This window comes from Alligator sinensis, unplaced genomic scaffold (assembly GCF_000455745.1).
Source record: "Alligator sinensis unplaced genomic scaffold, ASM45574v1 scaffold823_1, whole genome shotgun sequence".
Classification (NCBI taxonomy): domain Eukaryota; kingdom Metazoa; phylum Chordata; order Crocodylia; family Alligatoridae; genus Alligator; species Alligator sinensis.
The window spans coordinates 972,691-998,232 of record NW_005842272.1 but is presented as its reverse complement, the minus strand read 5'-3'; the positions used below and the strand labels follow the sequence as shown (position 1 = coordinate 998,232).

At 42.8% G+C, this 25,542-nt stretch overlaps 1 protein-coding gene across 3 annotated transcripts in view; it reads right to left on the bottom strand.

Moving 5' to 3' along the window:
- MOCOS (molybdenum cofactor sulfurase) overlaps nt 1-25,542 on the bottom strand; it is a 411,109-nt gene that overhangs the window by 74,748 nt on the left and 310,819 nt on the right. For all 3 annotated transcript variants that reach the window (XM_025209241.1, XM_025209242.1, XM_025209243.1), the window contains one exon: nt 12,242-12,441. In XM_025209241.1, the coding sequence (XP_025065026.1) occupies nt 12,242-12,441 (200 nt within the window). The remainder of the gene's footprint in view (nt 1-12,241; nt 12,442-25,542) is intronic.

Sequence of the window (25,542 nt, the reverse complement as noted above, 5' to 3'; positions counted from 1 at the left end):
GGGAAAGAAAAAGTCAGGTTATTTAGATAAGTTGGATGCTTTCAAATCAGAATAGCTTGATTGATTCATCCTACAGTTCTCAAGAAATTAGCTGAGGTAACAGCTGAAACCTCATGTGCCACATCCAGATGAGTGTGGTTGTATGGTATATGGCACTGCAGACACAGCTGCAGCAGCACATACCACACATTCAGCTGTTCTCCATGCTGCAAGGGAGCAGTGTGTGTGTGTGGGGGGGAAGAGTTGACTCCTGGATACCCAGAAAAACCCATGCAAAATGCCCAGAGGAGTGGCACCAGTGGGGGCAGAGTGCGCCACTCAAAACCAGAGCCTGGCTGCCCAGAGCCATATTCCAGCTGCTGCCCAGGCTCCAAATGGCAGGATTGCTGCTGCAGCCCCAGAAGGCCCCCAGGATCCCAGCTAAGGCTACTGGGGCCAACCCAGCACTGGCCCCAGCCTCCCCTACCCCACGCAGGGTAACCTGTCATGTGCCAGAGGGCACGTGACACAGGAGTTCCCCGGGGACAAGTAGCAGTGGCAAAAAGTGTCCCACTGCTGGTTTTCCCTGGGGAACCAAATGCCCACACTCTTGTGGAGGCAGCCACGGAGGTCAAATGAGGTTCCAGAAACCTGGAAAACAGAAAACACAGGATCCCTCTTTATAAAAGGAGAAAGGACAACCCAGATCAACCAGTTTAACTTTGAAAGATACACTGATTTATAAGAACCTAAAGGATAACAGGGTGATAGAGTAAGGGCAGACACTGATTGTCAGGAGCTAGATTTGCCTAACCAACCCAATTTTCTTCTATGACAAAGTGACAGGCCCTGTGGATAGGGTTAGCAGGGAATGTAATATACCTCAACTTTAGTAAGATTTTTGACAATGTCTCCCACAACATTTTCATACATAATAAACTAAGGAAATATAGCCTAGATCAAACTATTATAAGTTGGGTGCAAAACTGGTTAAATAATCATGTTCAATGGGTAGTTATCAACAACTCAGGGTCATGTGTCTTATTAGGAAGTTATCAACTGTGGGTTTACCAGAGGTCTGTTCTGAGTATAGTACTGTTCAGCATCTTCATTAATGACATGGAAGCTCACTTTCATCCTCCTGTTATTAAATTTACAGGTGGCACAAAGCTGGGTGAGGTTGCAGGTACATTATAGGACAGGATTAGGATTCAAAAAGATCTTAATTAATTGGAGAAATGGTCTGTAATGAAGTGGATTATAACCAATAAGAACAATAGACGATGTTATGCTTAGGAAAGAACAATCAAATACACAAATACAAAGTGGATATTGACTGACTAGGCTGCTATTCTGCAGAATAGGACTTGGGGTTCATAGTGGATCACAAGGTGCATGTAAGACTACAGTGTTGTGGCAAAAAAGATAGTTGCATTCAGGGATGTGTTAACATGAGTACTGCATGCAAATTATGGGTAACAAAACTTTTACTCTATTCAGCATCCATGATGCCTGCTGCTATTCTGTGTCCAGTTCTGGGCACTCCACTTAAAGGAAAACATGGACAAATTGGAAAGAATGTAGTGGAGAACAAAAGGTGGTTCAAAATCTAAAAAGCATGACATCTGAAGGAAAGATGGAAAAGCTGAAGTTATTTAGCCAACAGAAGAGAAAACTGAGAGGGGATCCAACAAAATTCACAAATGCAAGAAAGGTTCTTACAGAAAAGATGACAATCAATAGCTCTCTGCTTTCACGGGGGATAGAACAAGGCGTAATGGCCTTAAATTGCAACAAAGGACTTTAAAGTTAGATATTAGGAAGAACTTTCTATCTATGGAGGTGGATAAGTATTAGAGCATATTATCTAGAGAGGCTGAAGTACCTCCATCAGTGGATATTAAGTGCAAATTAGGCAAACATTTGTTTGGGATAGTTTAGGCAGTATGATCCCAACTTGGGCAGGTTGTTGGCCTACATGACCTCTTGAGGTTTCTTTCAGTCCTATTTTTATATTACTCCATAAATTCTCTGTGGAATCACCTATGATTTAATCAGTACTTCCTCTCTTGGTTATAGGAAGCAGGCATCCCTAGCAGTTCTTTAGGAAGCAGGTCAGCAACCTATAGCTCGCAGGCTGGTTCTTAGCAGTTCCTGAAGATGGGAGTCAGCAACTAACAGCTTGCAGGCTGAATCCAGCTGACCAAGCAATTCCATTTGACCTATAAAGCCAGGACATTTGCAGCAATTCAATAGTAAGGAGAATTCAGTGACAAGGGAAATGCTGGTCAGGTCAGGAGCATGGTGGCAGCAATTTGGTGGTGGGGGAAGCAGCAGTAGCTATTTCACAAGCAGTTGCTCACCTTTTAAGTAAACTGAGCTAATTTAGGCCTGCTGCTCCTTAAAGGTTGCCAGCCCCTTCTTTAGGATAATGACTTTGGGTCAGATTGGAACTCGCCAAACAAGAGTGCACAGGTAGACAGGAGAGGAAAAAGCAGGATAAATAAGGCTCCCCCATCCCTCTCTACCTTTCTTCCCCCATCTTGCTATAGAAGGAGCAATGAACATTGTAAATGGGAAAATAGGCTACATGGGCGACTGGTGCTTCCTGAGTCTGGGGCGGCACCAGATCACTGATGGAGGTGGGGGGGTCCCCCAGCAGCCAATCACCAAGCCAACGGCAAAACTGGAAGTGCTCTTCCGCTGGCACTTCTGGTTTCACGGCTGGCGCTTCCTTTCCGGGGGTGCACGGCAGACCTTAGGGGGTGCACGTGCACCTGCGTGTATCCCCTATGCGTCACCATTGGTAAGCTAGCACCAGGACCAACACAAAGCTGAATGATGAGTAGGAAGAATGGTCTACTGGCAATACATATAACTCAAGAAACTGCCTCAGTTTCTGGTTCACCTCTGAGCTTCTCTGATGACTTTTTGTATGTTCCTTAATATTCATGAGCATGTCATGCAATCCCCTTCCATCTCAACTGTGAAATAACAGTGCTTGCCTGCCGCTCTGTGATGTTGCGAGGATAAAACACCATCAGTACTGGTAAGGAGTTCAGGTCCGATAGTGGTTAGGGCCATATCAATATCCAGACTGACTTTTCAAATGGGGACAGAAATGTGTAGGCAGAGCAACAGTAAACTGGGCCTGTGACCCTTGACTTTGCTGGGTACTACACAGTTTGAAAGGGAGCAGAGCTGGATGCCTTCCCAGAAAATCAGGCAGGGTCTGTGAATTAACGGGGGGAGGGAGGCTTGCTGCTGCCACAGGTTTTCTTTTCTTCATGCCTCCTTTTTCCCAGTGCAGTGTGAAATTGATGGTTTAGACTCACAATCTGGTCCATATCTCAATACATTCTCTTTAGCTTTCTCCTTTATCTTTGATCCTTTCAACTTAAGAGCTATCCAAGTGCTTTTCCTGTATCTCCATAGAAACATAAAGCACACACAAGGACACTCAAAAGGAGCAATGTCAGACAGCATTCTCTGTGCAGGACTCTCAAGGAGCTTTGTAACCTTGACCACCTCTGACTAGCAATTTAATAGTAGGCAATTTCAAAAACATCCTCCTGTATACTTCTTGCTCTCCTAAAGATGAAGTATTACAAAGAACAATCCCATCTAAATCCTGGGTCTCAACTTGCTCAGCAAAGAAAGAGACCTGCATATACCTACTAAGCACACTTGCTATCACATGTAATCTAATCCCTTGATACAAGCACAGTTTATCTCTGCCCATATGGATACCAGACCAGTGAGATTGACTCTTGAACACAGATTCTGCTCCATTCTCTCCCCCACTCCATCCCATTTGGGAGGAATGACTTTTAGCGTCTAATACCACATAACTAACTCCTATTAAATGTAAACCGGGACCCATACTATAATGGCTCACATCACCAGTTGGAAGTAACAAGACACTATTATAATGACAACTCATTTTGGCCTGCTGCACATAAAGTTATTTCCCTGTAGTACAGGGGATAATGCAAGTCATCCCTGTTGCTCAGGATGCCTCTTGTAAGATGTCTGTAGCAGAAATACAAACTAATTAGAGCCAAAGAAATTAGTGGAGTTTCACCGGGAATCATAGCAACAATCTTTTTTCTCCTTGTAATCCTGTTTGCATTCCATGCTTCTGTTCTATCAGCTGTCCTTGATTTCCTGAAGTCAACTGCTAAATCAATAATTAAATCAATAGCAAGCAATCACTCCAGTAAATTTTGAGGTAGCTGTTGGGAACCTGGCCAAAAATCCCATTAGGCATGATATGAATATTTTTCCCCTGAGTCATCACATTTAACATAATAAGTGGATATGCTCTTAAAAGCATTAGAGTAACAAATTGAGATTCTTTTGACCATCTCTATATTCTTTGCTGGAATTAAGAAGTGCTTGCTTCCCTCCCTCCCATCCCTCCAAGCCAGCAACATTCAAAAGAAAAATACTTTGAAAATTGGTAACTTCTCTGTCTACCAAATAAATGGATAATTTTATACAATACCTATAAAGAATAAACAGATGAGTCAAACATAAATGCAGAAGTTATATGTGTGTGTGTATATATATATATATATATATGATTTGAAAAGATATACTTTACTTATATAGTATTGTAAATAGGAGGTTTTCTCACCCATTTATTTTCATCTCTAGGGACACAGTTTATGGATTTTTGACAAGTAAAGTAAAATAGGTAGGTTGACCAAAGCATCTTCAAGATGGTTTGGCAATTCCTTTCCATGTCTGCAAAATACAATAATTTTTCCTGGCTGTAGTCTTCTAAGACTGCTTTGGGGCTATGCTTAGACCAATCCACTATTAAAAAAAGAGATGGCTCTCTACTGAAACTGTTTTAGGTGGGATGCTGCAAACAGTTGTTTCTTTAGGAAATCTACCCACTCACCCATGATGCCAAAATTCCCACCTTTGGAACAACTAGCAAACACTTGCTTCTTTTCAACTAAACCATCATAGACAGCAATATGACCCATGCATAGAGAAAGGATGACTCTGACATTTCCAGTTGGTTCCAAAAATAAAATTATGACAATGGGAAGAAACTGTCCTCTATCTCATAGACATCTACTAATACAAAATCCCATTATCAAAAGAAGGAACAAAGAGCCTGAAAAGAGAAAACAGGAGAAAGAGTTCAATGTAACTGCGAAAAAGAGGAGGGGAGATATAACAATGCAAATTATAACATTTTTGCAAATTATCACAGTCACAATGGCTGAGATTGTCAAATGTTTAAATGATTTAGGTGAAGCCGTCCTAGTAGAAAGCACCCTATACCACAGAATAATAAAAAATGGGATTGGCAAGAATGAGCAGGTCATCATAACGTCCACCTTCATACATATATAATATGGGCAGTGGAAGGGCAGAGGAGCCAATTGCCATGGTAAAAAAAAAATACATTCATTACATTGTATTATGGATTTAGGCTGAAGGGTACCAGCTGAAAAGTATCTGTAGAGAATTGATAAAGGAAAAAGCTGGGTTTTCTCCAGCAATGGATGGAAAAATGTCAGTTCATAGTCTAGCCCTCCCTTTCCTCCCTCTGTGCAGACGGGAATTGGCTAGGACATGCTAATGAAGGCTTATAGTCAAAGATGATTATAATCTACTTGAGTAGGGTTCTCAGTTGTGAGAGGTAAGGAGGCAAAAGTCATCCATGTGTAAAGATACAGTAGAGGAACTTTCTGAAGAGAGCTGAAATGTTCAAGTTTTTCCCCTTTTGCAGCCGAATCCTTTATTAGCAGTTTGTCTATCATACGCGAGTGTGATAAGGCATGGCTACAGGCAAGCAGTCCGGGGCTGCTAATGAACTGTTGCTCACTGTCTCCTTGACAGGATTAGCAGCAGGTGTGGCATGACTATGCAGAGGTTTAGGAGACTTTTACAGGTGAGGTGATAAAGAACTACCTTTCTTTTGCTTCAGGCTGTCAGCAAAGGAGGCTGAGAAGGTGGAAAGGACCTTATTAATCCTGTGATGAACTAAGGGTCACATTTCAAAGGTAAGAAAAAAGCCTAAGGCAAAAACCAGTGTAACTAAAAAAAACCCAAACCAAACCTATAGAAAAAACCAAACTTGTCTGAGGAATCCCTAGAATGGGAACAAGGAAAAGTTGCTAAAGGAGGACTCATTTACTGTAATGAGCAGTAAACAGTACGTGGCTAATGGAACTGGTGAATAGCAATGCAGGGCACATTATTAGTGACCACTTAGAGCATAAGCATATGAGATGATGCGCTCTCATTTTTATCTGCTCCTCACTCTTGGAGTCAGCTAGGATCCACAACAGAATTGATTTACAACAGGGTGTAGGTATGGACATTGCAACCCTTATTAAAATTATGGAAAGCAAGCAGAGTGTTTCTTTAACTGAGGGCCTTATTACACGTTGCACTTTGATTTGCTGAACATGCTAGTTTGAGTTTGGAGCAGTCACATGTTCAAGCCAGCAGGGACTTGAGGACTGAAAGGTAAGAAACTCCCTGTGCTCCCCTCCCATTCCAGGCCAACCCCCTCCCAAACCCCCAGTGGTCCCTCTGTTTCCCCTCACCCCCAAGGCACCCCCACCACTTGGGCTTCCTCCTGCTCCCCCGCAGGGCTCTGCCTCCCCAGCTCACCTGCACCATCCATGTCACCCAGTGTACTTATGGACACCCACCTAGTCCAGAGAGCTGCAGCGGTGGCAGACAGATTTCCCTTCCCTGCCTGCTCCCACAGGACAGTGCCAGCAGCCTAAAATAAACCAGGGGGCAGAGGCAGTGAGCAGGGATCTGGGGTGCTGGGAGGGATGGGGGACAGCAGGCCTGATCTGGGGGGCCGGAGGTAGCAGTGAGTTGAACCTGGTTGGTGGTTCTGCCCTGCCCCTTGGGGTTTTCCCCCTCTTCCCCCTGTGGGCAGTAGAGTTCAGGAGATGGAAAGTCTGTCCATACAGGGCAGGAGGGTGGAGAAGGGGACACTATATCCTGGGATGCTGGAGGACTGCAACTTGGGTAGCTCATTTGTGGGGAGCAGCTTCACATTAATGGACCATGAGCTGGTTGACACGGATCAGAGATAAACCTGTCTTGAAGTGGCATAACTTTAAGATGCTTAAAGTGTGCTTAAAACCAGTTTCAGGTGTTAATATGTGGACAATCCAGGGATTAAGAGCTCTGGGAGCCACCTAAAAATGTATAACAAAGTCCTATCAAACAATGCCTAGCACAATGGGGTCCTAGGACATGAGTAGTACTCCTAGACGCACTTATCAATTTAAGTAATAAATAGAGACACTTTACCCTACTGTTTGATAAATGCCCCGGAAAAAAGAAAAACTTATGTGAACAGAGTGCAGTTGTCTCTTCAACTCACCACTAAAAAGAGTTGTAAATAGCAGTCTGTAAGACAGCTTTCCTGAGGGGAAACATTTTCATGTGAAGAAGCAGGAGTTTTAGGTGCAGTTCAAAGAAGAAAACTGTCACTTAGTTTAGATGTACATTGCAGAATAAGTTTACTGAGACTTCAAGATCTGAGTAATCAGGACCCTGGCTAAGAAGATAAGTTTGCATGGAAAGTGTGGGGAAATAGCAAGAGCCTGTGAGTGATCACTGGTGTTTGACTAACTCAGGTTTTTTTAATCAAACTAGTTCAGGATCTTGGATAAGCTCCAGTAAATAAGTTGTCCGTTAATATGATAACATGAATTTGTTATTCAGGTCAAGCTTCTTAATAGACAACAGCTGAAAATAGCAGTAACCGTCAATAACTGCAAAGGCATATTTAAACAAAAACGTGATAACAATTCAAGTTTCATAATTATTTCACTTCCTCCTAATAACTTCTCATCTTTCAAGCGCTATAAATCATCTTTATTGGGACAGGAAGCTGTCAAGAACATTGTCACCCTTGAGAGATGTAATCATGACCAAATCTCATTTATGTGTCAGGCTTCAATGCAATTCATCCATTTGATCTTCAACTTTAAAACAAAGGGTTTGATCAAGGATCGACCTGAATCCATGGCTATTCCTTCACTGTCTATTGACCCTGTGTCTAATTAAAGTATGTTTGTGTTTAGTAGCACAGTCTTGTTAACTATGGCTGATAATGCTCTGAAAGTAATTAGAAGGAGACTTTAACATTAGTAACAGCTTCCCATCCAAATGCCACCCAGACAAAAACCATGATTTTCCCTGACTTCATTTTTCAGGGGCAATGCTCACTGCTATATATTTGATTGCATGCCTTTCAAATCTTAAATATCTTGGATTTAGTTCAGAATTTTGAATATCATGTACATTATGTAAATCTCAAGGATTAACTAACTATAAGCCTGGGTTCTTCTGAAGGGACTGTCACATTTACTTTTAAAGTCTCTCTGACCAAATGTAAATGTCACAAATAAAATTCTCTCAGATCTCATCATTTTTTTTCCTTTTTCACATCAGTCATTCAGATAGGCTGTGTTCAAGGCTTTTGAACATTGATGTCCAGCCACATTACACCCTTGGATAGGTGCTCAAATACCAAGTGCAGAAGAACCGTCAGTCACTCAGGCAAAAAAAACCCTAGTTGAATAATTGGTTATGGCTAAATTAACTGTGGAAGAGATATCACCTATATTAAATAGGACATCTAGGCATTCACTTACATTTAAAAAAATCTGGATTATAACTTGTGTATTTAATTGGTAGCTACATGCAGAGCCATCCCTAGGGTACAACAAGTTAGGGCGACCACCCCGGGCCCTGGAACCTCACCTGGAGCTGGCGGCTCAGCCCTGTGCTGTGGAAGAAGGCTATCATGGAACTATTTAACTTTTCTCTTAATTTCAAAGAGGAGGAAGATTTCTTTGCCCCCCCCCCCCCTTTTTTTTTTTTTTTTTGTATTCTCTTTGTTGTCCATTTAGGGCCATTCCTGCCCCAGTTAGCAGAGAATTCCAAAAGAAGTAGCCCTTTTCAATACAAGCTTTTGCTCTAGCATGTGCTGATTTCTCACTTGTTCAGAGTTTCACCTCTCTAAAAGAACACAGATGTCTTGGAAACTCTTGCTTGCAAAGGGACCGGTGGTCTCTGAGGTAGCCCTGGACCTTATCATTAAGAGCTTTGAAAATCAAGCCTAGACTCTTGAACTTGACTTGTTAAATTGTTTTATGGGCAGCCAATGAAGAAAATTAAGTACTGGCATTAAATTTATATACCTTGTATAGTTAGTTCTGTGTATTGGTTAGCAGGCCCCATGCAGCAGGTAGAATTTCCTTCAGTGTCTGTGACTGTATTCCTACATCATCAAGCCAAAAGGACACAAAGTCATTGATCCACCTGGTGCAGTTCTCATCTATCTGAATGGAGCATAGTCTCCTGACTGGATGCAGGAAGGAGGGAAGGATTTACGTGAAACAGTTGATATTACAAGAAGAATAAGTCTAGGGAGGATTTTGGTGGGCTAAACTTTCATCAAGTAGATACCCTGTGGGCATCTATTAGAAGAAGGAAGAAGGGTAGAGAAAGACATAGGGGCTTTCTCGGGCAGGCACCAAATCCAATTTTGAACCTTATATCCACAAACCGTTAAGTAAAAAGCATTGCAATGAAGCCTAAATTTCTCTTAATAAAGTTACTAGAGTTGAGCAGAGAGAGGTAATTCTGTTTCTTGGGAGACCTTGATACACTGACATTTGATTTCATCCTGATTTGGAAAAGCCCCATAGTCCCTAACTCAGGGGCAATTTCCCTGGTGGGCTATCCCAGAACCACACACCTCAGTTGCCCTCAACTCTCTGACTGACATCAACAGCAAATGCTTTTTAAGGAACTGAATGTGCAAGCTGGAGGGAAACTTCTGAGTTTTCTTCTAAGCCTGCTTGGCAGTCATACCTCGGTTCTGTAGGAATTTTAATGAATTTGAACAACATTTGAAAAATGTGTCAATTCTGATGAATCGGGGAACTCCAATGGAAAAACAATTAAAATTTTTCCAACTAGCTCTAATTCTTATCTATATTAGAAACTGGAAGTTAATCCTGATATCCTGGTCATTCTCCTGCAAAAAATTCTGTGGAATCTCTATTCCTAAAGACATTCAATTGTTCACTTTAATATCACAACATATCCAGTACTACAGTGCTCCTTAGGTCTGGGCTGGAGCATTTATTCAAGAACAGAGTGAAGAATAACTCCTACCAAATTGTCCGCACTGCTTGGATTGCTGTAACTGAGGGTGTGGACACACAATGTGACTACTATGGAATAATTTACCCTAGATTTTATTTTATTATAAATTTACTCCATATTAAGATTAAACATATAGGTTCCAAGTTAGCTGCCTTTAGCATGATATAGTACAAGCTGGAGTGGGAATGATTTTGCACTAAGCAAACAGCTACCTAGGGACAAAATTGACTAGAGAAATAGACCCATGACTGCTATATCAGTGTATAGGCTAGTGATGGGCAAAATACAGCCCACAGGCTGAATCCAGCCTGCCAGGCAATTTAATTCAGCCCATGGGTGCTCACCAATTAATTGTTCCCCACCCAGCCTGTGGTCTTCACTCCAACCCTTGTTCTTGGAGGGCCCCGGCCCAGCCCCAGCCAGCATGGGCAGGGTGTGGGTGTGGGTATGTGGGGTTTGTGGGGTGCATGGAAGGGTGGAGGGGATCTGGGGACCCTCCCACCCACCTCCCCCCATGGTGCACAACCCCTCTCACCACTGCAGCAGCAGCTGGTGGTGGGCCCTTGGGGTGGTCATGTCCCAAGTGGCTCCAGCCAGTTCCCAGAGCTCCACATGCAAGGAGTGGAGCCAGGCTGGTAAGGAGTGGAGCCAGGCTAGTCCACCTCTATCACCCAGGGCTGTCATGCAGCTCCCAGGACTTGTGTGCCACCAGGTGGAAGCCCTGTATGATGGAGCCATGTGCAGCTCCTGGGACACCACTGGGAAGAAGGGAGCAGGGAAGGCAGCCAGTTCCATTGCGCAGGGCTTTCCCCCTGTGGTATACGAGTGCTGGGAGGTGCAGATAAGCCTCAGATGATAGAGGTGGGCTGGCCTGATTCTGCTCTTTGCCACCATGTACATCTTCCAGAACGGGCTGGAGCCATGCACTGCTGGGCAGCTGCACCTGCATGGGCCTCAAGCATCCTGAGGATCTGCTGCCAGGTGTGCCATGGGGGGCTGCCCACCCTTCCCACAACCCCCACCCTCTCTCATACCCCCCACAACCCCCCACATGTACACATACCCACATTCCCCAATGTACCTTACAACCCCTCCACACACAGCCACACACCCTCACAAACCCTGCACACACCCATCCACATACACACCCCACACCCCCTCCCACCCATACACAGTCATACGCCTCCACAAACCCTACACCCACCCACATATCCACCCCACTACACACACAGCTATCCCCCAACCACACCCAACACACTCCCCCATGCACAATATACAAGAGTAAGACTTTATTTTTGAGCTATTATGCAATCACCTCTATATACACTATGCAAACACAAATAAATCAAAATATTTTTTGAAATAAAAGTAAGATAGGTTATAGTAGATGTTTGACTTTTAGTGCATGATTTTTTTTTTCCAAGTTGGCACCCCTCTCCCCACAAAGGACTACTTTTGGGGGCAAGGAGAGAGATGTCTGTTGGCAAAGGTCAGGGGTTAGGGAGTGAGAATTCTGGTTCCAAGATGGTGACCATGGGGCAGGGCACCTGTCAAGCGGTGGAGCTACCATTGCGGTCCACGACAGCTCACCAAGACTCATTAAGCAGGCCTCCAGCTGAAATAATTGCCCACCATGGTGTAAGTCAGTCCCCACTTTGTAAGAGGTAACTTTACCCTGGATCAGTAACCACCAGCAGGCTGCATTGTCATGCATCCAGTCCTCTTTTATTCAGAGTGAAGTTAAATTTTTCTGGAATAAATTTGTTGTGTGCCTACCTTCTAAGATAAATAAAACCAGATAAATTTAGACAAATAGCCAATATTACACTTCCCATAATAGGTAGAATATTAAATCTGTGAGACAGAACTTTTAGATATTATTCTCATTGCTTTATGTGGACATTTATATTAGCCTCCAGTTAATTACTTTAAAAATAAACAAGAACTAGATATAGAGTTACCTAGAGTTAAGAAGGAAAAATACAAACATAAGAAATATTACCAAGAAGAAATTATTTGGTGACACAGAAAAGGTATTAAACATAAAAGCTGAACATTAAAATAAGTTATATGAAAAGCAGTGTACCTGCGAATAGCCGATTATGTCTCCATTTTCATCCAGCACATTAAAATTAATGATCGGACCCTGGACATCGGGATTGCTGAAGTCTGTATCACTGTAAATGTGCACAACAGGTGCCCCATTAGTATACTTTAATGTAGACAGCACAGTGTAGGTGTAGTGAGCTAATGCAAAGGTATGCTGTTTTATGTTCTCCATTCCACCTAGGAGGAAAACAATATATAGGTGTCAAATACCTTTTCTTTTCACCTATCTTTCTATTAGTCAATGCAGACTTTTAGATGGGGAAATTTTTAGCTTAAACTCACAGACAGTAATCTTATTGGTCCAAATCCACATATATCACAAAGTCATTCTGAAGTAGTTTTGCTAGAAGGGCAGGTTTGGTTGGGTGACCCAAAGGACTAAAAAAAGGGCTGTTCAACTGGTGGTTCTTGAAGGGCTAATTTGTGGTTCCTGGGCTCCCACTTGGCTGCTGCTCTCCCCAGTGCTCTGGCTGCAGTAGCAGCCAGGGTCTCCAGGCTCCCCTTCCCTCCTCTCTCTTGAATTTCCTGCCCCTTGCCCAGGGACAGGGTGGTGCACCATGCCATAGCCTGCTAAGCCAGGGAGCTGAGTCTGAGGGTCAGGGGGTGGTAGGGCACCCACAAGCATGGTGCAGAACTGGAGGGAGGGGTGCTCAAGGGTGTGGTTCAGTGGCAGGGGGGAATGCATGCAGCTGCCACGGGTGTGATTTGTGGGGTGTGCAGTCACTGACTGCTTAGAAATTGGAGAGCCCTGGAGTAGAACTGTGCTGCAGATCATGAAAGCAGACATCAGTACTAGCACAGGGGCAAAACAAGATGGGAAAAAAAGATCAGTTCTGCAGTGAATACACCTCATGCAAGTCCAAGTTCTTTAGTGGAGTAACACAGGGAGTAAATTAGTTAACACGGCCTTTGGTCTGGATAGAAAAGAAAGAATCCTTCACAGCTATAGATTTCTTTCCCTGCTTCTTTGCCATGCCCTAAGACTTCCAAAGGCATCCTGCTCGATCCACATTTTCCAGACATGTCTTTGTTTTGACAAGTGTATGCGTCTCATTTACAAGTAACTGGTAAGATGGCTTCTAGTTCCTCACACTGAAAGGAGACACCACTTCATAATGTATCACGGCCAAACACACACGCACTGATATTTTATTGTCTTCAGCAGTGACCTATATTGAGTTTCAGCAACAAAAACACTGGAATCTAACGCTTGAACCAAAGGAGAAATTAGCTAAACTGTGGGGAAGTCATACCATGATTACTGGGATAATCTATTGACAGGAGATTATTGAGCATGACTATGGGTGCTGCATTAGAAATGGGCACAAAACAAATGCATACTATACATCTTCTGGAGAACAAGAATGAATAACAGTCAAGGTAGAAACCAAAAAGAAATACTGAACTGTTACTCGAGGGGAAGATGAACTGGAAGATAGTACTACAAAGATGCATGAGTCAATGTAAGCATAGGTTGGGTAAAATTGTCTGTTTTACATTGCTAACAAAATTTTGACGGGACACGTAATACAGAATCACTTCAGATTATGCAGTTATGTACATGTTATAGAAAAGAGGGCATGCCTTTTTTGGTGGGAATGCCATAAATAATCTCTTTCCCCTCCCCAAGTACCACTCCTATCCCCTTCTCCTGCCTAATCCATTGCTCCTCCCCGTCAGATGTGCCATGTGCTAAAAAATGAAAAAGTTCAGTCCTAGGTATGGTGGACGAATGGTGAAGAACCTCTGTTTACCACATCGTGCAAAGAAATATGATGCAGCATGAATGCCTGCAGGCCCTTCTAGAACTTTTGCCAGAAGCCATTCAGTATGATTTGCCACTGTTTTTTTCTGAATTAACTTGGCCAACTTCTCTAAAACATTTTTCCCTTAAGAACTTCCACTGTGTTATAGTGTTTGAGGAGAAAAGCTCTAGCCCAAGAGATCCTAAAGACTGTTGAAGATGGCAGCATAGAGAATAATTTTTTCTCTGATATTGCTAGAGACCTAGCTGTCTTAATAAATCTCAGTGCCTTGGCAGTTTCTGAGATGCCTTTAATTCCTGAGATTCACAGCTTTTGCAAATTGGCAAGAACCTCTTAAAGGAAGATTAAACTACTTTGCTCATGCTTTGTTGAACAAATCTCCATCTCTTATTCACAGCAATCATCCTATCATTTCTATATTGTCTTCAGCCACTCTTGATTTACAGTTTCTTAATCACATCTCTTTGTCCATTAGTCAGAAGTTGCTGAGTCTCTTAATTATTTATTCTGACAAATACAAATGCAATTGCCTGTAGTTGATCCTTCTTAACACTGCAGACAGAATGTATTGTTGCCAATGGTCTGTATTTTCAAGGAACAGAATAGGTCAAGATTATGGCTGATGAAACAAAACTGATGATTCATAGCTGGTTTTAACAAAAATCATGTATCTATTATTCAGTTTTGATATCTTCTTTAATAATATGACCTCTGTACTGCCCTGTGCATGAATTTTCCTATTTCCTGGGTTTGCATCTACCACTCCAGTAGAGAGAGGGGAAGAAAACTGCAACAGATCTCCATCCTTTCACAAGGGGTCTGTGGGCTTTAATTAATGTATATGCATAGTGCGGTGGGGGCTAACCTTTTTGGCAGGCATGCCACAAATCAGCCCTACACCCTCCTCAAATGCTACACAAATATCTTTCCCCTCCCTGCTTTTAAAACAACAGAGGTTGACAAAAGAAGCTCATTGCTTTTCCACCCTGGCCCCTATACTAGAGGTGTTCTACAAGACTTTTGGTGCCACTGCTAAATACTACACAGTCTTTCCTAGATATACCATTTCTTTGGGCTTTGTGACATCTTGACCATGTCAGCACAGGGTAAACTCTGTTTCTTTATCCACAAGCTTTGGATACAGAATATGGAAATTAATGGTGTGTCAGCATGAAAACTTCACTGCATCATGGTGTTCCTTTTCTACATAGTGGCTGCATGTGCCCTCAGCCACTCTTCACATCTGCTAACCCACAACAAGAGGAGCATTTGCTCATGGTAGACATACTGAAAGTATAAACCCATACCCCTGCCTTTTCTATTTCTTTATATGGATTTATTCTCTTAAGGCCAGATCCAAATCCCATCCATAAGACAGACTTTACATTGGATCTTATCTGCAATTTTTCCCCTCCTTTGTTGATGTACCAATAGAACTTCCTACTGTCTCCCACTATCCTTGAAAGGACAGTTTAGAAAGAAATTTATAGATGTGATATAACCTAGAACCTGCTCAAGAGCTGGACATTAGACTACACAGGATAAAGGAAGAGGAGGAAATATTCATTTTTGGCCTTTCTCTAACTCCATCTATAAAACAAGGGAAGAGAATTAATTTCTCCTGTAGTTTAATCTAAATGAAAAGAAACAAAGGTGCACAGACGAAAAGATATTAGAAATAAGTGAGATAAGCAGGATTATAATACACTATTTCATATCAGCTGAAAACTCCATAAAGTATTCACTGAAAAAAGGAAATTCCAGTTTCTATTATGAAGATGCACCCTTTCTCTGTAGGACTAGGTGTCTGTGCCTATAGTTGGATGGCCTTTTGCTGTGTTATCAATTCTTTAAAATGTACCTACTCTGTGTCTAATATGGAGGCCTCTGCCTTCTCTCTGTACCATAATCTCTCAGCAGTAATTCTGTGAATAATAATTTAAATCCCTTTATACTCCACCCTCTCCCCCACCACCTCAGTAATTTTAGACTGTGGAAAGCAATTGCTTAATTCTCCGTTCAGGATGCTATACTGAGACCAACCACAAAACACATACTCAAGTTTTATCTTAATGAACAGAAGGAGTTCTGATGCCGCATCTCACATTTTTAGGGCAGCTATTTTACATGGCTAGTTATATATGGTAAGGGATGATAGCAGTCTTTGAGTAAAGCGAGCAGAACATGCTGAAAGGAAGAGTTATTCATTTGTTTCTTTATTCTTAATGTCTCTGGAGTGGAGTAGAGACGAGATGCTGCACATATTTGCTGGTCTGATTTTTAACGTACCTTTTTAATTATTAGTGAAATTCAATTCGGCTTAGCTGCTTGTTTGACTGAAACCATGCCACAATCCAGAAAAAGCTACAAATCAAAATAATTTTACTGACTGCTTGCAATGACAATTCAGCTCCTTTCACGGGCACAGTTTCTGGCCATATAGGTAAAAACAGTGCAACATTTCACAATGGCCCCACCCACAGAAGTGATAGAGAAGCTTTCCAACTCTGCTTTTCTTAAAACCCTAGGGCATTCCTTAGGTATTTTGTATGCTATACAATAACAGCTTACATACAGACCAACTCTCCATAGTGCCAGTGATAGAACAGTCTCAGGTTTAAGAGAATAATAAATTAATGCTTATTCAACCAGAATTCTTCTTCTATTGATAAAGGTTTTACAGCCAAGGTCTTTCTCAGTCCAGTAGACACCATATCCTCCCTGGTTACTACCCTATCAAGTGCTATGGGGAAGCCCTTGCAAAGAGGAATGTGACAGCCAGACTTTCTGCTCTTTAGGATAAGATCAGCTACGATGACCTTGGGGCTCCAGAAAACAAACGGTTGTCAAAAATCTGGCTTTCCATCTCGCAGGATACTTTATTTGCCAGTAATACCTTGCTGTGCATTTATGCTATAGCAAAAGGATGAGCTTAAAAAAATGCTCTGCCCTGCCTGGCAAATGAATTTCTAACATTGCAGGGTCAGAATTAAGTGCAACTCCTCTCCCCAAGAATTTCTCTATATTGCCTAACTCCACAGTTTTACCTTGTCCACTTGAAGGGCTCATGATTTCTCAATGGTCTAGTAATTCATTCTAATTGGGGCTATAGATCACTGTAATACAGCTAACTAGCAGTTTGCAGCAACAATAAAATATCTGCTCTTGTCTTTGTTACAAAACGGGATCTCCCCCATCATCAGCAACAGTGGCTCACAAAAAAATACACAGAAACCCAACAAAGCTATCCTTCCTTTTCCAGACTATGACAAATTTGAATTAGTGTCTAACAGTGTATAAAACAGGCACAGATGAAAGTTAACTGCTTTTTAAAAGAATGATACAGCACAGGTATTTTCCTTCTTACATAAGGCAGCTAGGTACTGTAATTTAACAAAATACTTCACCCTTGCTGCTTAGGTTCTGTCTTCCTGCAGGCCCTACCTTAACAAGTCCAGTCTAGCTGTCTTGGTTTGGTTCCAACTTCCCCCACGGCCTACGTAGCAATCCCAAACAAGTGGTCCTGGAGCCTCCTAAGAGTTAGATGGGTCACTTAGCCAATGCATCACAGTGATATACAAGATGTATTCCAATTATAACTAATTACACAGAATTAAAAAAAGGAAAATAAGGGATAAGGTATTAGAAGGGACCTACCAAATTCATGGCGGATGTGGGTTGCATGGTAGCTCCTTTAATCTTGCAGGTTTCCCCATGAGCTTCCCCCTCCCCCCACCAATTGCTGATTGGATGAGGGCCCCCAGTGGCCCTTCACTTTGTTGCTGACCAGCCGGGAGGCAAAAATGGCACCATATTTAAAACTATGGTTTTCGCTTCCCTGCTGATCAGGAGCATGGGGAGGGGCCCCTTGGCCAATTGGCAGGGGAGGGCATTCGGGGGAACCTGCAAATTAAAGGAGCTGACATGCAGCCCACTTCTGCTGTGAATTCAGTAGGTCCCTAGCTATTAGTGAACTAACTGAAAGGTACCATCTTAACAAATGCAAATAGAAAGTGAGTAACCTGGATTTTTCATTACTATGGAAATCAGAACACATCAAGTTTGTAAAGTAAGTTTTATTCTCATCCATTTTAAACAATACACCTTTCTTTACTGTGGCCTTGGAGCTTTCTCTTTTCCATTGCTTTCCTTTGGCAAAGAGGATGCTTTGACTAACATTCTTGCTTCTCATTTGAGGCATCTTCTGGGAAGTATCATTAAAATATCAGCAGCCTTATTCACTGAGTGGAGGTAATGAAACAGTGCCAACAACTTCTAAAACACTGTTTTGAGATTTCCTTGACATATCATCCTAATAACTATGATACATGAATTTGGATGACTAGGAACAAAAATCACTGGATATGTTGTACTCTATCCTCAACTGAGCAACACAAATTCCATCAACAGAGAATATGACCCATTGGGCACATTGCCACGAGATGTTTACTGTGCAGTTGACTAATTAGTTGTACAGTAAACTTCTCAGCATCTACACATGCTCCACTATTAGGCTGGAATAAACTAATTTACTCCACAGCAGGATAGGATTTGTAAATGTAAATATTTGTAAATACTATCCTGCTCCCCTGTACATACTAGTAAATACAAGTACTATCCGGCTGCAGAGTGAAAATCTCAGCAGCAGCAGCACATGTGTAAATGCCAGAGGGGCTGGCTGGGGCCTGAGAGTTCTTCAGTGTTGGGGCTGCCTCCCAATTAGCCCTGCATTTAAGTTCTCATGTGCCCCAGCGAGCCCCTCCATGGCACGTTGAGCCACGGGAGCAGCTCTGAGCTTGCAGATTGACCCCTGGGGCCGCTGCCAGCTGGGGCTGCTCTGCCCTGGCTCCATATCCACTGCATGAATAAATTGTGGAGTTTATTGCTCCAGAGATAATTGCTCCTGGGCGCACATTCAAATAGCATGCCCGGTGGCAATAAACTGCAGAGCAATCAGCTCTACAGTTTATTCATGCACTGAAATAGCATGTGTAGATGCAATCATTTTGTAAAAGCAGCTAAGAATTCTGTTAAGTTGAAAGACACCTTATTAACTTAGCAATTCAGGAATATCCAAATGAGCCCTTTTTTGTCCCCAAAAAGTAACCTAACTTGCAGCTCATCTCACAACATACTTGTGAGAAATGTAAGGAAAATTCTACTGCTAATTAACCTGCTGCTAATTTCCTCTGGCTGGATCAGGAACTGCAAAATACTGCAGTCTCAAGCCTCATGTAGTTATTCAGCTAGGTAAATAGGTAGGAAAGGTTTATATGTCCATATAAAATTGCACTGATTAAGAAAGGGTAGATTTGAGGAACAGATGCTACTACTTTGACATGACACTGAACATTCTCAGGTAATATATGTGTGCAGTCACACAAAAGCTCCAAGTCCCACTCTTACTCATCAAGATATGAGAAATCCAGCATTCTTCAAAACACAGCTGCTCCTGAGGTACACTCAGTAATAATCCCAGTAAATTTGTAGCAATGATTCTACAAATAGTGTATCTGACAGCAAGAAGCTACTATAAGTTAACCATTGTCAGGTCATCATCACACTGTTTGGTCCTAATAGTTTCTGAAATCCCTGGCACTTGAAATACTATGTGCACTCTAAGTAGCAGGAGCCAAGAATAATGATATGGTATGGTGGTTAAAGACTCAACACCTGTAATTTTGTAAAGTACAGGGTTTACATACTTTGATCAATTGCAGGTGAAGTGTTCAAAGTTGCTAAAAAAACCGAAAGAGAAGAGGCTTGAATGACAACAAACATCAGAATTACTTAATACGAGAAGTATAGGGAAGCACTAATAAATTGTAGGATTCTGAAAAGCAATATTTAAATTGTTTTAAATATTGTAAATATTTAAATATTGTAAATATTTAAATTTACTTTCATTTTTGCTTCCTAGTTAAAACAGCAAGTAGTGTTGCAATAAAAGGCTACTACAAAAAAACCAGCATCATAATGAATCAGCACTTGAGATACCATTTTAAAAACCTTATTTTTTAAAAGACATTGGTGATTCTTGCTCGTCATTTTATTCATGTTATAAATTCATGTTTGAGAAAATACAGCAGAGTAGAAAATTGTCTCGAAAGTAGGCATCCTGGAAGGAAGGTCAGATAAAGTCACTGGTTTCCCATTAGGAACTTTTCAGTTCCAAAAATATGAAAAGAAAGAAGGGACTATTAGCATCTATAGACAAGATTGTAATACCTGTCTAAGAGGGCTCCTCTCTTTCTCTGATATACTGACAGATGAGATCAGCCAAAGCAATTGAAAAAAGGGTCAGCGCTGTTGGCAATATGTTATACGCAGGGGCATGTGAATAATTTATTTTTCAGTTTGAGGGCTGGCCCCCATCCAAAACGGTTCATAGAGAACTTCCCCTTTCCCTAACTTTTTTTTTTTTACCAAAGCAAAACCTCCAAGGCATTTCTAACAAAAGTAAAGTAATAGAAACAGGGTGCATCTACATATGCAATTAATGCGGCTGAATAAACAGGAGAGCAATCTGCTCTGCAATAAACTACTCCTGGCTGCAGCATCTACACATGCACACAGAATAGCAGCAAACTGAGTCAGGGAGGAGCAGTTTAGGCCAGGGCAGCTCCTGCCTTGCTCTACCCGCCTGCAGCAGCCAGGACGAACTCTATACTCTGGCTGCAGCTGCCTAGGTGCCAGCCCTGGGCTGGCAGGGGGCACGAGGGTCATTCTCCGGATCTGGCTGGTGGTGGCAGTGTGGCTCCAGGGGGAAGCCACGGGTTGGGAGGGGACATAGGGTGTCAGGCCTGGGCAGGAGGTGGCTGTTGGGTGATGGAGGAGCTGGCTGGGCCACAAGGCTCCTGCAGCTGCTGAGCTGCTTGCCTTAGTCTCTGCAAGAGGTGGGAGGGGGTGGAGTCTTCTGGTCTCCTGCTAGCCCCTTGCCAAACAGACCCTACCTGGAATCCCATGTCGGTGGGAGAGAGGGTTTAAGCCCCCCTTCCCGCCCCCCACCTTGGCCTGCCTGCCCATGCCCCCCACCCTCTCCATTCCAATGATAAAAAGTTTGGCAGGGGGTGCCCCCACCAGGCAGACCCGGCTACAGTCCCCAGTCAGGTTTCCTACCCCCACCCCCTTGTCAGCCAGCCCTTACTGCTTTGGCTAGGGAGCAGAGGGGTGGGGCCAATCCTGCTCCCTGGAGCAGACAACATGGCCATCCCAGGGCTGGAAAACATCCTGGGATACTGGGGGACTGTAATTTAACTTGGACCAGGAAAGAGTCTGGGACAGAAGTTTTATAAACTGGTTTAACATAAATCAGTTAAGTCTGTTACTACATTCAACCAGGTTTATTGTAAACCAGTTTCAGCCATTTTTAAACTGGTTTATGTGTACTGAACTTTTATTTGGTTGCAGGTTTAAACCAATTTCTGATCACTTCAACCATTTTATGTGTAACTTTTGTCCCTAGTCTATGTATATTGCTCTGCAGTAAATAACTCTGCAGCTGGATAGTACTTGTATTTACAAGTGCAACCCTGTTCTGGAGTGTATTAGTTTCCTGCAACCTAATAACCCTGCATGTATAGATGCAAGAAGTTTAGTGCAGAGCTAATTAATCTACTCTGCTTCATGTAGATGTGCCCACAGAGAACTATATTTAGACACCATTCAGTCAACTAGTGACGAAAAGGGGAGCAAGGTTATGATAGTCCTACTTTTAACGAATAGCCTCTAAATTAGGGCATAAGAGGATCTGGGGGCATTCAAAACCAACATACCCCCATCCAGGAGAATGCAGTAACCACCAAGCTGTAGGCTCTTTCCAGGGTGAGGAGATTATACGCAGTCTTTTTGTGTAATATTTAACATCCATTAGGCCTAAGAAAGTGTGTGTGCCTCAACATCATATGCGGTACCTGCACTCCAGTCTTTGCTCCAATTAATACTTAAATATCTTAAAGTAGAACAAGAGGTGAGATTGAGGGATAGCTAAAAGCTTAGTGGTTAGAACATTTATTTGGGTATAGAAGACCTTAGTTCAAATCTCTGCTCAGAACTGGACAGATTAGAATGTGAACTGACCATATCCCAAGTGAGTGGCCTAACTGGATGCTCAGAAAAATAGAATCATTTTCTCTTTGCTCATTTTCGAAATTTAGGCCTTAATTTTTTTCTACCCTCAGCTGAAACTATTTGGTGAATTCTGTAAAGAATCACAAGTAGTGAATTCAGGAAGAGCACAGCTGCATTTCTGAAAATGAGCAATACTCCAAAAAGCAGCTGCACAACCCTACTTCCTCATGAAGCCCTCCGTCATTTTTGGAATGATCTTCTCTATCAAGTTGACATAGAATTACTATAAGATTAGTGACCTTCATGACACACCAAAAAGTTATGTTTTTACAATGCTTATTGGAACCCCCCCCCAATATTTTTAGAGATAATGGTATAAGGAAATGGAAAATTTGTTTTATTTCTTGTGAGTACTGGTAATTTAACACTGTGGTACCATGCTAGCTGTTTTTCTGTCATGTTGTATTTATCAGAGAGATGTAGAGTGCAGGGACAAGTGTCTCTGATGGTGTTACAAATCTAAGTAAATAGATAATAAGCTGGAATGTCTTGGTGTGTAAAAGGAAATAAGTGTGCAAATAACAATAATAATTTCTTTCTTCTTCCTTCCTGCCCCTCAAAATGGGAAGGCTATGCATACTCAAGCTACTATGACTATGAAAAAAATTCAAATTTACAGTATGATCAAAGATAAAAATGAATAAAAAAATGAGTCAGAGTCCATATGGCTGCTATACAAAACAGATACTAAGTATTGTTGCTGTCAGCAAAGAAAATTGACACAGATTTAAGCAAATGACCTTTAACTACATGAAGCTGCCACACTATTTGAGATGTGTAAATTTCCTAATGTGAAGTACCCAGTCTGTTTCATTACTGTGGTCTTTATGCAAAACCAAGGCCCCTTGAATTCAAGAAAATTCTATTAATAAGTGCTTCTCTTCTTCATCGTGATTTACTATGCAGCATAATAACACTGGACGCAAAATGATATAAGCACAGAATACTTGTACCAACTAGCCAAGACATTGCTTTACACAGTCAAAAGTGTAACAAAAGGAGCTTATTCATCATAATGTATGCTTAAACACTGATACCATTAATGCCACTATTTGCATTTCTAGAGTTCCTCTAGTGTATTAGAGGCTTTATATCCATTCACGAAACATGATTACAATACTCCTCTGTGGAAAGTGTTTTCTTATCTGTCTTACAGATGGCTAAACTGTTTCCATGAAAGGATAACAAATTATCTCCTGAATCTAAGATGTTCTAAAATGAAATGTGTAAGAAGCACGTGCTCATGAAACACTCCCTGAAACAAGAAACACTTCCCCAACCTAGCTGCTTCTTTACTGAGTCTCCAAGACTTCATGAGTGTCTTCCATTGTATGTTATGTGATCTCTCCCTTAGTAAAGCTTGACTGGGATTTGCATCTTTAGCCAAACAATGTTGATTCCTGTTTTGATAACAAATTAATTAATCCCCCATGGCTGACCCACCCCTGATATACTGCTTCCCTTCTTTAAGAAGACAATTTTTTTCCTCTAATTAGGTCCTTCCTTTTTACCTTCTAGGTGTGATATATTTAGCATACTAGAAGCAGGAGGGAATGTCTGATATGTCCTGCTTCTTACATAGGGGGTGGCTGTAGCAACATTTGTTTTCTTTCCACAAATTTTGCCCCTTCATCTGTACATGTGAGAGAGAGAAATGTGTGTATTGAGGGGATCAGACAGTTTAATGTCAGTTGCTTGTTAGCTGAGTTACCAGTAATGAAAGAGTGGGAAATTATTTCGGCTAGAGGGCCGCTTAACAAGTTTTGGTGAGATGTTGAGAGCCACGTCAGCCCCGCCCCTTGACAGGTGCCTCTCCCTCTGGTTGCCATCTTGAGGCCACAAGTACTGCCCTTAAGACCAGACCTTTGCTACGGGAAGTTTGTCCACCTTGCCCTCTGGAAATACTCCTTTTAGGAAGGGAGGGCTGCCATCTTGGAACCCGAAAAAACCCCCAAATCATACACTAAAAGTCAAACACCTACAACATATTTTAATTGTATTACAAAAAATATTTGTCAGGATTTGTATTTACATACTGTGTATAGAGGTGATTGCATAATAACTAAAAAATGAAGTCTTATTCTTATATATTCTGCATGGGGGGTGTGGTGTGTAGTTACGAGTCAGGGTGTGTCTACATTGGGGTGTGTGTGTGTTTATGCTGGGGGGATGTGAGTATAAGGGGTGTGGGGGGTGTGTATGGTAGGATGTGGGGAGTATATGTATCATAGTACCATGTGTGTGTATGGTGGGGTGTGGGGGTGTGTGGAGGGTTTCTGAAGGGGTATGACTGTGTGTGTGAGGAGGCACAGGGTTTGTTGGGGTGTGCGTATATGTGGGGGGGGTTGTGGGAGCAGAGTATGGGAGGTTTGTGGGGTGTGAGTAGGATGGGGGGTGCTAGCAACCAGTAGCACGTGGCTCTGGCCAGAGCTGTGTGTGGGGCCAAGAAGCACAGTATGCCTGGTTTGCCTCCATCAGAGGTGCTCTGCATGGCATGCCTACAGCTCCTGCACTAATCTACCAGCACAGGAAGCCCGAGGCCAGCTGCCTTCCTCGCCCCCTCCTGTGCAGGTCCTGGGACTCTGGTGGAAGTGGAGGGCAACTGCAGGAGATGCAGAACTACAGGAGCTGCAGGCACGTTGTGTGAAGCCCCTGCAATAGAGGCAGCGGGGCCAAACTACGCTCCTTGCACTCACGTGCCGCTGGGCACAAGCTAGCGCCTGTGCCAGGCATGAGTGCCCTGAACACCTCCGCCTGCTGCTACTGCTGACAACAGGGGCTATACGTCATGTGGGGGAGTATATGGGGGATTCACACACACTCCCACCCTCCCTCACACTCACACCCTGCCCACCTGAGCTCTGCTGTCCCGCCGCCCTCCTGGGCACAAGCTTGGCACTGCCGCCAGCCCCAGCCCCAGCCCCACCGCTTCCCTATCTGCTGCCACGAGCAAGTGGGATACCAGGGAAGCGAAGCAGGTCCCCCAGCAGCTGCAGCAGCAGCCCAACCCAGAAGCTGCTGCTAGCTGAGCCAGGGCCCTTCCATACGTGAGGATGGGAGCAAGGTGCAATAGGATATGTTGGGGCAGAGGTGTATAAATGGGCCCCTTGCTCCCACCCTCATGGGCAAAAGGGCTGGGCAGGGTACAATTTGTTGGTGGGCTCCTGTTGTTGTCCCCAACGGACAGTGTGAGTTCGTGCCCGGTGCGCTATTGCCAATGAACACACAGGGGTGGAGGATCCAATTTAATCTTTATTGTTTCCAGTCTGCGCAGAGAGGGGTGCTTGGCAATCGTTTGCAAAGCAAGCACCACCGGTTTCTACCTTTGGGTACCTTTTATACATATGTTTGCAAGTGTATCGCTCAGTGATTGGTTACAAGC